This window comes from Scomber japonicus, chromosome 18 (assembly GCF_027409825.1).
Source record: "Scomber japonicus isolate fScoJap1 chromosome 18, fScoJap1.pri, whole genome shotgun sequence".
In the NCBI taxonomy this organism is placed as follows: domain Eukaryota; kingdom Metazoa; phylum Chordata; class Actinopteri; order Scombriformes; family Scombridae; genus Scomber; species Scomber japonicus.
The window spans coordinates 9,680,686-9,695,076 of NC_070595.1; the positions used below are offsets into that span (position 1 = coordinate 9,680,686).

Genomic DNA, 14,391 nt, shown 5'->3' on the forward strand with positions numbered 1-14,391 from the left:
CAATTTCTGTCCTGCCAAAAATCCACAAAAACTAACCACTGATGAATATATTCAAACACAGAAATATCAAACTCTGCCATCTCCCCGTTGATGAGCAATACAAGAGTGAGGCGAATGAGCCAAGCATATTCGGGTTGTGTTGGCAGCCCAGGCCTTCAAACTGTAGTAAAAAGTATCTACAGAGTAAGCATCATACATGCTGGAGGTGTATTTTTGGCCGCACACTATTGTCTATTCGCCATATCTGACTCATACGTCTGTGTACTGTATCTCTAACTGTGTTTGTATGGATGCTGAAAGCTGGGCAGATTGCCCGCCGGTCGATGTGCGAGGACGAACTGCAGAGTTATGGGTAAATGCAGACAGACAGAGAGAGTGAAGACTAAAGAGGAGGTGGTGTTTGCTGTAATTTAGGAGAACAAGGGAGGGGTGGGGCAACATTTACATTCATCACAGGAGCTCGCCTCGCCTCAACTCACATGACGTGAGAAAGAGAAGGAGAGGGAGAGAAAGAGAAGGAGAGCATGAGGAGCGGTTGAGATAAAAAATAGAGAGGGAGAGATGCAACAAGACAGAATGGGGTTGAGCAAAAAGATCTTTTCTGTGTTTCTTGTTTTTTGGTGTGTGTTTTTTTCTTTTCTTTTTTTAATTCAACCCCAGGAATGCTTTTGTGGTGATGAATCTATAAACACGAGGAGCCGGATTCTCAAAAGAAAGCAAATAATAATGTTCTTGAGATCTATTTTTTTAATAATCAAATATATGAACTGCAAGTAGAGTGAAGCAGAAATGTTTGGGGCTAAAAGAACACTTTTACTTGTAATTAGAAAAAGTAGAGACAAATGATAACTTCTACTATCACACCTACTGCACACACAGCTGGATTTTCCCTTTCCTATGATGATCCACCTGTGTGTGGTAGTGCACAAACAGGGTGGCAGGGGTGTTGATGGTGGGCTGCTGGCATTTTTTTCCCCCCACCTGGCATCCGTCTGGAGTTGAAAAGCTTATGCGCTAACAAGGGTCACCTCCGACGGAAACCGTGTCTGACACCTGAATAGATTGGATCGTCACCTGCTATACGTATGGTTGTGTGGGGTGTTGTCCGTGTTCATATATTGAAGATACATTTTTTCTATATGTGTGTATAGTTGCACAGGTCAGTGGAGTTTATGTAATCACATCTTTCTGTGTGTGTGTGTGTGTGTGTGTGTGTGTGTGTGTGTATCCAGAGTCAACACAGATAGTGTGGAGGTTGAATAATTTTCATGCTGTAGGTCAGCAGGAACACATCTCAACATATTAGTCTGATGTATAAGCTACTCTGTATATGTGTGTGTGTGTGTGTGTGTGTGTGTGTGTGTGTGTGTGTGTATATCACAGCATGTGGCTCTGATGAGGGCCAGCTTGGCACAGTGCTGGCGAGTAATTGAGCGAGCACATTGTGGTCTTCACTCACGCCTTTCTTCTTCCACATCCCTGCCTCCTTCTCTGTAACTGTCTCTCCTTTTTTTTCCTCTCCTTCAATCCCTCTCTCTCTCTGTGTCTTTCTTTCCCTCTCTCTCCCTGCCCTCTACCATCCCCAAAAACAGGCTGGGTTAAAAAAACAAGTGTGGATAAACTCCTAGTGCCTGTTATATAATGTGCATACCAGTAAAGCAGTAATAGTAGTTACTTAGATGTAACCCCAGTGTAGCCCTCTAGTCAACAGAGAAGAGAGGGGAGGGGGACGGAGGGGGACGGAGGGGGACGGAGGAGATGTGAAATCATTTAAATACATGGATAACAGTGCATATTTTAATAATAATGACCGCAGCAACACTACATGAGCTTGGGTAACCAGGCTGACTTTGCTAAACTGGTGAAACTACATCCATGAGTACGCTACCTGCATGCTAAGCTAAGCGGTGCGCTGTCAAAACATTCTGGGTGGAACTGAAGCACTAAAATTATTGTTCCGCATGTCAGAACAAGGAGGCTTCATGCTAAAAAAATGAGGAAATATACTTATCAAAAGGCAATTAAAAAATAAAGGCCTGTCTCTAATGTAAGCCTGCTTCTAATAAAGACCTGGTGTTTGACCCTCTGTAATTGGGGTAAATGAAGGCTCGGCCACTATTTGAGGAAATAGTGTATTAATGTTTTGGTTATACACATAACATAGTTCATTTGATTATTTTATACATGATTTATGCATATATTTGCTATTTTTGTGATATATCTAAATGAAATCCATTAATATGTGTTATATTGAATAGACCATGTCACCGAGCACAGACTCACTGGCTGAACTAGTCTACATTTTTGCACAGCTTTGTTCACTTCCTAGTCAACAAAGTTACATGCTAAGTTGGATTATCTGAAAGTCTCCTCTGGTCCATTCTCCTCTGCTTTATTGTCTTTGCTTACGCTGCACTGTATTCTCTTTTCTCTACTCATTTCAAAGTCACTTTGAAGAATAGACCTGCTGAAGTTGTGGATCTGGGCGCTGACGTTGTGACTCAGTGATCCTCCTGTCTGAAACTCTACCTCTCCGTTTGCAAGCTCTTGGTGCCAAGTGACACTGAACAAACAGACCTCAAGTCTCAGTGAGTACACAGGTATTTCCCCTCAGCAGCAGATTCAACAGCAGTTTGATTTTTATTCCAGGACACTGTCCAAAAACCTTATGATGAGAGCAGTGAACATGCATGATCCATGAACTATTGTAATGATCATTAAAAAGTTAATAATGGTCCAAAATACATCAATAATAATAATAATAATTGTAGTACTTTAAGCAAATTTGGGATAGGAAGAAAACTTGTTATTTCAGTCAATATCCATAAATTATTTTAACTAAATAACCTGCAGCGCCTGCTATGTCTCCATCTCTCCATCACTTATGCTTTGTGGACAGAGGGCAGGTGATTAGAAGCACCACTGTGTATTTATTTTTCTTCTGCCACAATATTAGCTTATATTATTGCCATTTTAAAGTGTTTTTTAATGTGCAGTGGTGTTTTAAAATCAATATACCATGATGAATTGTTGTGATAAGCTGGTACAATTACCTGAAACTAATACCAGGGACTTTTTACATTACAGACGATTTTTGGAGAGAGATTTGGAGAAACATGTTCTCTATTTGGCTGTTCATTATAAAAAATGTTTCACTCGCATCTGATGCAGAGGCGGCCACATTTTTTCTGCCATAGTTTGTTAACGGTAATTAATGAAACTAAATGAATGCGGCACTGATTAATGGATTAATTGATCAATTAAAATGCTACTTGTATCCAAATTGAATCACACTCTGATCTACAGTGAGTGAGCTGAATTGTATTTTTCACAGGAACACACTGGGTGCTGTGCGATCTGAATCTGTGAACGTTTGTTTGCAGGAGCACCATCTCGCCACCCGTCAGAAGTGAGATGGTTGGCTTGAAACTGGACAGACAAACAGTTGGAGGAGAAATTGTGGTGTAAAAAGGGTAAAAGCATGAGTGTAAGGGTCAGGAGAGGTAGAGCAGCATGCCTTTGATCCCTTCACAATAAAAGCTGTGGCGCAGTAATTAACCAGCGCCTGAAATGTGTACTTTTTCTGTCCGTATCTCCTCCCCTCTCCTCCTATATATTGTATGCTTGAAAGCACTGACTCATCTCAGCCTATGAATAGATAGAGGTCCATTCCCTCTTCACCTCTGAATCAGGGCGGAGGCAGGTGGAGATAAAACTAATAAGCGTCCCACCAAAGGGCTGGTGTAAAGTCCAGGAGGGGATGAAAGAGGGGAGGAGCTGCTTGTAGATCTGGGTGGTAGTGGTGGTGCTGGAGGTGCTGGTGGTGGTGTGTGTGTGTGTGTGTGTGTGTGTGTGTGTGTGTGTGTGTGTGTGTGTGTCTGTGTGTGTGTGATGGGGGGGAAAGGGAGGGATAGTCTACTCGTGTCTGGAGGGAAGAGAGGTAAATGAGGAGAGGCGGGAGTGAGGAAAAAGAGAGAAGAGAGGGAGGGAAGAGGAGGCTGGTGGTAGTTGGGAGGAGTGTGGGGGTGGGGGTGGGGGGTGTAAGGGCATGTCCAGAGAGAGTTAGGAGACGTGAGTGGAGGGCTGGGATGGAGGGGAAAGTGTGGCTACTCCTGTACCAATGGGACACGGAGTGAGAATGAAAGAAAGGAGGCCAAGTAGGGGAGGAAAAGAGAAGGAGGAGGGGTGGAGGAAGACGATGTCTGAATCACAGATTAAAAAAATAGAGGTGAGGATGTACTGGCTGGGTGAGAGTTGCAGGACCTGGATGACTCCTGACACAATTTATTGCATTCTACTGGCTTCACCTGCCATCTAAGCCAGGGGGGGAGCAACACAGAGGGAGGCAGAGGATATGTGGAAGGGATGGGAGTGAGCGGGTGGGGGGGAGCAAGGGTGGATTAACACCTGTACATCTGGTGTAAATCCGTCTGTCTGCCTCCTGTGAGCTGCCAAAAGATGAACCAGACCTTCCCAGACAGACACATTCATAAATAGATTTTTAAAAAGTATGGAAAGACAGGGGTAAAAGAAAGAGAAAATATGAAAGCGTAAGAGTAAAACGGGGGCAGGTGGAAAACACAAAATAATGCAAAAGATAGTAAGTGACACACAGATGGAGAAAAAAAAGGCTGGACAAATATAAATACAGCAGTTCTATTTTCATTTTTTCTATCAGTCATTTTGTGTGTAACTAGGTTTATTTTAATGACCGCTATCTCATTTTGAAAACGTTCCAATGTTGTCTCTAATCCTCCTAAAGAACACATGTTAATCTCTCTCTACAAACGCTAAGCAACAGACACGAGACACGAGAACAAGTGAAAGTGAAGCAGTTGATGGAGGATGAGGTATAGAAAAAGTTATGGGGTGAGTTTAAAAATGGCCACATTCTAAATGGCCAGAGTAAATTGAGACCAACGGGGTTGGAAAATAGGACACATAAATTTAGGACTCTCGATATTTTTCACTACCTCTCTCTCTTTCTCTCTCTCTCTCCCCCTCTCTCTCTCTCTCTCTCCCTCCCTCCATCCTCTCGATCTTTCTTTCTCCAGAAAAAAAGGGGAACACACACAGTGGGTTGTCACATTTTCTAAACCAGGACAATAAGAAGTTACGAGGCATCTAGTAGTGGGGGCATTTACATTGAGCCATGCTGCAACAGGAAACCCAGTTTACAGTGTGTCTGTAGATGTGGATGCATCTCTCTGAGCTGAAATGTGTCCCTTTAGGTGAAGCTAGTAGTGCTGCCAATCATGATGTGTCACCACCGCAGGAGACGTGAGCCGCTGCATTATCCTCCATTTTGAAAAACTGCTGCATAAAAAGAATGAAAAACAGCAAGTTGAATAAAGAAAGAGAGTGTTTGTGGAGAAGGAAGCATCCAGTCTTTAAAACAATTTTAAGAAAAGAATTTATCTAAATGTTTTGGGGGTTTTTTTTCACTAATGATGTATGCAGGGACTGAAAAGTTCCATATAAGGACATTTCCTGTTCAACCTGTCATCTGCAGGCAAATACAGACTGAATGAGAGAGAGAGAGGGCTGAACACAGAGACAGCAAAAAACGCATCAGAGAGAAACACCCAGGAACAAAACTGGACAAAGGGAGCCGCAAATAATAAAAAAAATAAAAAAAATAAAAGGAAAGAGAACATTTCTAGGATGAAAGGATAGATCAGAAAGCTGTTACAAGGGGTTTACTGTGCTTTGCTGGACACAACAAAACCCATGAATGAACTAAACAATTAGGAGAGAGAGAGATGTGAAAGAGACAGAAACAAAAAAAACAAAAAAAACCAAACAAGAGAAATAAAAACTCAAAAGAGGGGAACGCTGAGAGAGAGACATCAGGCAGAAGAACAGTCGCTTTTAATTCTCTCATCATTTACAAATGCTCCTAATTGCGTCTATGTTTTAGCGAGGACACGGTGCTGCCAAGCCGAACAACACATTACATTAATAGAGTACAGGACCTCAGTGATTGCTACAACAATAGGTGCTATTGTAGGACATTAATTGGGGATATAAATGCGGGTACATTTATGTTCGACCCAATGGACTAAAACCCCCCGAGAGGACATGGTGAGTGAACCTCAAACAGCAAAACGATGACTAAACAAGTCGCTTTCATTGTGAACATTTTTTTTTTAAAAAGGACTATTCCCCCTACATGTAAGGTTAACATAAATACAAACATCAACACAAAAAAACGCCACAATTATCCTTGGATGCGGTTTAACGCCCATCCAACATTATCATAGAGCCCGGTTTCCTCTGAAGAATTAGCGCACGTGTACACACTGATGACACATAATGGCTCTCTCTTCTTACAAAAGGCTCGGCCACCCGCGGGCTAAAACGACCGCATTTGAAACGATGAAAAGCCTGAATTATTTGGGCAAAAGTTAATTGATCACATCCTGCTGTTTTGTTCCACCAGAAGCCTGCCACTTACACAAAAGATGGCAGGGAACAGATTTGTTTGTGTGTGGGAGTGCCTGAGTGTGCATTTCTGTTGGTACGAATATGTGTGTGTGTGTGTGTGTGTGTGTGTGTGTGTGTGTGTGTGTGCGCGGGTGTTGTGTTAAAGCCTCAAGAAAGACAAATGTGTTGGTGATGTCGCAGCAGCAGCAGCAGCAGCTAGCTGTACATGTTGTCTAGCGTTTCTTCCATTACAGAGCAACCTATTTAATATTCATACATTAATTGCCCTTGTAACACACGTCTTTCCGTATATTTATGAAAACGTGTGTGTGGGCGCGCACCTCTTTTTTTTTTTTCGTGCGTCTGCCTGCATAGGTTTGCATGTGTGAAAATATTATTCCTATTATATTATCATCTCCCTCAGGTCATCGGGGTTGGCTGCTTTCCCATCTTTTTTTTTTTTTTTCCTTAATTGCTGACGATCATACATTTAAATCCTATGCAGGGGAGGATGCTATCTCTCTGCTAATCTACAGCACCAGCAGCCTTCCACTCGTAGATTAGCTGGCTCTTCGTATTATGTGGTGGCCCTGGGGTGATCAGCGACAACTACAGCTATTTGTACGACTACAAAGCCATACCTTCTAGACAAGCTGAGGAAAATGGCTCTCCATGTCTTGATAATATGAGCATTAGCCAAAGCTTTAGATCATACTGATTATTGCAGTGTAACAGACACTTTAGAGGGACAACCAGCAGGGTGGTGCTGGAAACCACTACAGACAAAAGACTGGCAACTACAGCCATGTTGGCGAGGTAACAACACGCACGTATTCACAGAGACGTACACACGCACAACCACGCACGCACGCGCACGCACACACACACACACACACACACAAACTGTTGGATGTGTTCCCTCTCTTTTCTCCGTCTCCTCCTCCTCCTTTATCTTGTCCTGTCTTTCACAGATGTGGGGTACAGCTGCACTCTATCCATCTTTCTCTCCTCCTTCATTCCTCCTCCATTTAGGCTGCAATTTCCTGAGCAAGGAGGCAGCTACTCTTTTTCATGTAACGTCGGCTACGTTGGATAGATGGCGATACACCTGCTGCTGCACTCCCCGCAAAACACACGCTCTGTGTCACTCTGCCTTTCTCTCTCTCCGTCTCTCTCCTCCTCTCTTCCCCAGTTATGCGGCCGTGCACTCAGTGCACTCATCCTCTTGCTTACCGCCCAACCCTCCCTCACTGATCTTATTCATTGATATAGATGTGAGTGGCCTTTGCTTCCATCCATCTCACTCCTCCTCCGCCTTCTTCTTCATTCCTTGTTAATACTGGAGCCGCCTGTCTTCCTCATCTATTTAACTCTCCTACTTTCAAGTTTATACACAAGTTCACTTTTATTCTGTGCACTCATCGTAACTAAGGCACATAGCCACATCTCCAACTGTATGTGCAGATGCAACCTCTGTAGTAGCTGTAATCCTGCTTTTTAATGCCAAGTTAGTGCTGCAGTTTTGCTTCATTCCCCAAGAGGAATTGGCTTTAAAATAAAACTAAACCGTTTTGTTCTTGTTTCAGATGTCAAAAGATTCATATGGTTGATTGAGAGACAAACTCAATTTTTTAAAAGTCTTGGGTTTGATACTGGACTGTGTCTCTCGTTGGCACACAGCACTGCGGTTAGCTTTGTGCTCCGTCACCGCAAACACAAAGTAACACTCCTCGTAGATGCATATGTAAGTGAAATAAATGTTACTCTGATTGTGATTCGGCTCGACTCTTCACATGGCACTACAGCAGTCTCCTCCTGAGGATAGATTTTATGGAATAATCTTGTAGCCTTCCGCCAAATTCTTTTGCTCTTCTGCCCGCACTAAAAATCTGAATGCTGTATCCTTCGCCTTCTGTGTTGCTCTCCGTTATCATCCTTCCTTGGACGAGTAATGAAAAAGGAAGGGTTGTCTTGCCAACTGTAATAGCAGCATTTGGCCTTCAGTCTTGATGGCTGTGCACATTTTTGTGTGCGTGTGTGTGTGTGTGTATCTGCGTGTGTGTGTGTGTGTGTGTGTGTGTGTGAGGCTTTAAGATAAACACCACATATTGCAATCCCTATTTCCCAATCTTTGTCAGTCCATTTCCTTGAGACACTCACTCACAATAAAAAGAAAAACCTTCCTTCCTCAATTTTTCTTAAGCTCTATAACTCGACCTTTCATTCTATCTTCCAAAATTACTTTCTATTGCTTTTTTCCCCCCATCTCGACTATCCATATGGAAGAAAAGTTTTCTCTCCTTGCTGTCTTTTCCTCCTTTCCTCCCGGTCTCTCTCTCTCTCCTCTTCTGTTGTTGACACAGCCTTTGTCCTCCACCGTCCATCACCTCTACATGCAGCCCCACCAGATCTGCCCCCTGCTTGACCAAAACCCCTAAAGAAGTTCCTCCTGGTCCCAACTTCTCCTCTGCTACCTGCTTTTACCCAAAGTAGAACATCCTCCACCCAATCTCATCCTCACTATCTCAATTTCTCCAATTCCCCGCATGCATCTCTCTCTCTCTCTCCTCCCTCCCTCTGATCCCTGTGTATTGTATTTTTGCCACTCCATTGTCTCAGACCATTAGGCAGACACAAATCCGTTTGGAGACTGAGCCTTAGCGCAGTTCTGTCCTCACTCTCCTGGGTCTCGGTGTAGCCAGGAGGAAGCTCTCAGGAGAGGCAGACTCTGGCTTGTGGCCGGGGGAAATCCATTTAAACCTCTGCCACAAAACGCTGCTTTTTCCTGCTGCCTGGTGCACTTAGGGCACGTGGGTTTAATGAATGATACTATCCCCACACACACACACACACAAATACACACACACATTCCTCAACAACAACACCCCCCCCACACACACACACATACACACACTTCTTTTTCCTTTTTCCCTTTTCCCTTCACCTCCCACATCAATGCAATAAAACACAAACATACTTTTTCACATGTAATGTAGCCATCCATGAGCCTGGAGCACTGTAAAATATTTATGTTTTTAGGGCACACTGTTAGTGGGGTTGGGGGGTTAAAGAGAGATGGGGCAGAGAAAATATGAATTTGAGGAAGTGGAGCAGGTGTGTGCATGTGTGAAGAGTGTACTGTGAGAAAATGTGGATACTGTGCTGCGGTCTTTGCATGTGTGCGCTTGGAAGGGCGCAGTTTTAAATGGGAGCGGACGGTTCCCTGCCATTTCTCTCCACAGTGCTATAATGAGAAGGAACAGAGAGAAGAGCTTCAGCGGTGGCCTCTGGCCTCTCTGTGTCACTGCAACTCATGTCTCTGCTGGTACAGCGACCTGTTGACACCAGAAGGTCAGCAGACAAACTGGAGGACGGTGACGTAGAGGCAGGGGTGGCTGAGATAAGATAAGATGTACGAGGCCGCAAATCCTACCAGCAAGTTCTCAACACAAGAGGCAACTGTTTGAATAAAGGTTTAACTTTTCAAAGTGCCCCTACATTAAGTGTAGCTTTTCCTTTAACTGCTTATTATTTAATGCAGCTGGGCTTGTGCACAAAGTACCACATGAATGGGATGATTTGGTGGAATGGGGTCCAAGCCCAGATCCCAGGCGGACACAGATAAAGCAGCAGCAGATTGCTTTATCCCATTAGGCGAGGCCTAGTAAATAAGCAGAGATCTAGCTCTCTGTTCTGGTGCAATCTCCAGCTGATCCTGTCAGGGGCATCGGCACTGTTGGCAGTTTGTCTTTCAAGGCAGACACCCAGCTTACCCTGCCTGTCTGTCTGGACCCAGAGTTAATACTGATGCAGGACAGCAGTAGGGGATGAGATGAAAAACCCTCAATCAGTCAAACAAGTCAAAATGGTTTCTCTGTTTTGGGCAGACTTGATAGCTAGAGGACAATGTGGTGAAGATCGGTGCATATGTGCGGACAAACCCCAGAGGAGAATATGGCAGACATGCCAAAAACATTGATACCACTTAGAAAGAGCAAAACTGTTACAGTAGTTTAAGAGGTGCCATGTCTAGAGTCTTCAAATCCATCTTTTGTTGATGAAAAAAACTGTTGTGTATGATGACGTAATCTACCCAGGATAAGATTTCACAGGAGTGATGCCAATAGAGCAATGATTGACAGCAAAGTGCAGCCAAATCGAAATGTAATTCGGCAGAGACTTCAGGTTGTAGAGAGGATCTGTCCTGCAGCTAGTCTTACTGCACTACAGTTGCAGTTTAATAAGTCAGTGTGTTGTCTGTGCTGAACTTTCAATGAGTCTAAATAATCAAAATAGTAAGTGAGGATTGGAATAACTTTGTAATTAAACACTTTATGTGGTGCCAGGTAAGTGCAGACACAACATTTACCAGTGCTGAACAACGCTTTCCATTCATTGTTTCCGAGGTCACGTCGTGTCTCTCTTTATATTTGAACACTCAGAACCACCCACATGTACTTCCTTGCAAAATCACTGTAAATGGGGACAACATGTACTACTTGAAAATTACTGCTAGACTTTGAGTGGCCTACCTTGGCAGCCATGATCATGGAGGAACCCCCGCGGACTCCGAGGATGGGGATATGAGTCTGGGCAGAAATGAAGTCTAGGATCTGGGCGATGGCCTCCTGGTCGGTGTCATCCCCGAACACCACACCCTGCAGCCAGTGCTCCGTCATTAGGTCGCAGATGCTCTTGATGATGCTTTTAGGGTCCGTTTCATTCATGGTCAGCACCTCCACGTTGGGCGCCATGTGAAGAAAGTCCTCCTTCTCCCGGGCCCCGGCCAGCGCCATCTCGCTGAAATTGCCCACCAGGACCACGGCGATGCTGAGGCCGCGCAGGATGTTGGGCAGGGCCATGTGGTGGGGAGGGGGCTGAGGGATGGGGATGTAGTGACCACCGCCACCAGCCCCGCCGCCGCCTCCGCCACCTCCCCCTCCCCCTCCCTTCTCTCTCCGCGAGTGGCAGTGGCAGGCCGGGGGCAGGTGGAGAAGGCAGAGCAGCAGCAGCAGCAGGAAGGACAGGCGGAGAGAGGCGCTGGTGCGGCGGCGGTGCAGCGATGGAGGCGGGGGCGGATGCAGGGGTCGGGCTCGCTTCGCTTGCTCCTGGGCGACCGAGGGGGTGGACAACGAGGCCACGGCGTGGCCGCGAGGGGGGGAGGGGCTGCGACAGCCGCAGACAGGCATGGTGGAGGAGTGGGAGAGTAATACCTGGAGAGATAGAGGAAGTGAAGGGGTGGAACAGAAAGAGATGGAGACAGAGAGGTAAAAAAAAAAAAAAAGAAGTGGGGTAGGGGGAGATTTGATAACGAGAGAAAAGAAAGATAAAAAAAAGAGAGGACAGGAGATGGAGAGAGGGAGATAGAGGTTAACATAGCACCATGCAACATTGATTGAATAAAGTGAATTGCCAAGAGGCTACATGCGTCATATGAATCTGTGCGTATCACTGTCAGTCCACAGAAATGGGGCAATGAAGAGGGGAGACTGGGAAACCTTGTGGAAAACGAGGCTTTAAAAACACACAATGACGGATGAGAGAAGAGGTCACACTTGACACACATAAATAGTGCATTAACACACACACACACACACACACACTGATACATGGTACGACGGCATACGGTTTACAGATAATCTAACACGGATCAATAATTCATGCGGGACGTTCTGTAGCAGCATTATGGTATATATTATGTAGGATATAAACTCTCCCTCCAGATGAGATGCTGGGGCGTTTTGACTGGAGGGGGAGAAAGTGAGAGGACGGGAGCAACAAGAGGGGAAAGGAAGGAGGGAAGGAGTCATATAGGGAATGCAAACGAGATTTTTTTAGAAAGGGCAGATGGAGGCAAAGACGGCTCCACGCCAAACTGCCGGCTGACTGACAAACTGTCTGGAGCGAGATGAGTGACGTGCCGACCCGAGACGCGGGCAAACTGACTGCCGCTGGAATTGATTAAGTGATTGACGGCAGAGATGCTCAGAGCAACTTGCGAAGGCTTTGATATCATACCCGCCTCCCCACCTCCTCCTCCTCTTCCTCCTCCTTCAACCCCTATTGGCCTAGTTTAGCACTCGCACTTGTCGTTTGCTGTCCATCCCTCCATCCTTCCACCTCCCCTCCCATGTTCTACTTGACCGTACTTCTCTCTCTCTCTCTCTCTCTCTCACTCACTCTCTCTCTCTCTCTCTCTGCCTCCCTGTACTTATTTATAGAGTTTTTCATTAATGGGGGATACAGAAGGGAGGAAAGCCAGGTGGGCCGGTGAAAAAGGTATAAAGAAAGAGGGGAGAAGGGGAAATAAGACAAGAGGAGGAACTTGATGACGGCAGCAAGGTGGAGGAAACGGCAACACAGCTGTAGAAGAAAGGCACACGTGGAAAAAAAAAAAAGACACCGTTACCTCTCTGAGAAAGATGCATGTGCTCTGTATGTTTACATTTGAGAGTGTGGGAGGGCATGTGTCCTCTTGAGTTTAACAGCATATAGTCTGTGTAGGTGTGCAGTCGGTGGGAATAGATGTTCACTCTGGTTTTGTGGGCAGAGATAACCCGGGATGGTGGGGGTGTAGTTGCTCATAAACTTGTTCTGAGTGGTGTATTGTGTGTATATCTCATACATGACTGCGTTTAACAAGGCGGATGGAAGGTACAAAGAAGAACAAAAAAAAAAAAACAATACAAAAACAATAACCACTCCGCTACGCTGACAGCTAATAAGAGAGGAAATGACAGAGAGGATAAAAAAAAGTAAAGGGGGGAGATTGAGAGAGGGATAAAGGGATGTACTGTACGCAGAGATGACAGAACAACTTCTTTAGGGAAAACTAATTGCTGGAGGTTCGTCAGCTCTAATTACAGGTCCCTGTGTTAATAGTCAATTGCACACCACTCTCCAGGAAGGATGGAGAGGTGGGAGGGAAGGAATGAGGGAGGGATGATAAGAGGCACGAGGAGACAGAAAAGGAGGAGGGAGGAGAGGGGGAGTGGGAGGGGGGGGGGGGGGGGGGCGAGTGTAAACCAAGGAGGACCTTGGTGAGACACAAGGAAGATGAAAGAGAGGGGAGAGGGGGACACACGAAGAGAAGAAGAAAGGAGAGACAGAAGACAGAGAGAGACAAAAGGGAGGGATGGGAGAGAAGGGAAAGAACAGGAAGAGAGAGAGAGAGAGAGAGAGAGAGAGAGAGAGAGAGAGAGAGAGAGAGAGAGAGAGAGAGAGACATGCCCTCTTTGAATCTGGACTTCTCTGGCAGCACTCTGTTTCCATGGCAACAATTAAAATAGGCCTACATGCGCACACATAGAGACACAGTTGATGGACACAGAGATACACAAGCGCGCGTACACACACACACACACACACACACACACACACACACACACACACATTTCGCAATAAGCATTGATCATGTAAATGCGGTGATGTAGTCTGGTGTACCACTGTGCGTCCTCGCAGTGGGCGTATTTTACACACCGATTCCTCTAATGCACAGATTAGCATAGAGACCTCCGACACACACACACACAGCGAGAGAGAAAACACACTTTTCCCTATGCCTACACACCCAATACACCATCTCGCTCTCCCCATCTCTCCCTGTCACACACACACAGAGTAGCCTGCGGCTGCACACACACACACACACCGGCACTCGACACACACACACACCCCCGGGGTACAGATTATATTAGCTGACGCACTGTGTAACTCCAATGATCATTCAGAAAGATTAGGCCATTAAAAAGTCCCACAGTGAGTCAAAGAATGTCTCATAAAGAAACACAAAAGGCGCGTATCAAACTGTAGATTACACAAGCAAGGTTATGACACTAAATGACCCCATTTCCCCATCAGCCAGCCCTCGCCTCTCACCCACCATTTGCTCTATTAGCCACACCAGCGCACTCAACAGCCATATCAGTTACACACGGGTGGACTGCAGATAGCCTTTAACCGGCC

At 45.4% G+C, this 14,391-nt stretch overlaps 1 protein-coding gene across 1 annotated transcript in view; it reads right to left on the reverse strand.

Moving 5' to 3' along the window:
* grin2ba (glutamate receptor, ionotropic, N-methyl D-aspartate 2B, genome duplicate a) overlaps positions 1-11,303 on the reverse strand; it is a 77,117-nt gene extending 65,814 nt beyond the window's left edge. The window contains exon 1 of the mRNA XM_053339101.1: positions 10,959-11,303. Coding sequence (XP_053195076.1) covers positions 10,959-11,288 — 330 coding nt within the window. The 5' untranslated portion in view covers positions 11,289-11,303. The remainder of the gene's footprint in view (positions 1-10,958) is intronic.
* Between the last annotated feature and the right edge of the window lie 3,088 nt (positions 11,304-14,391).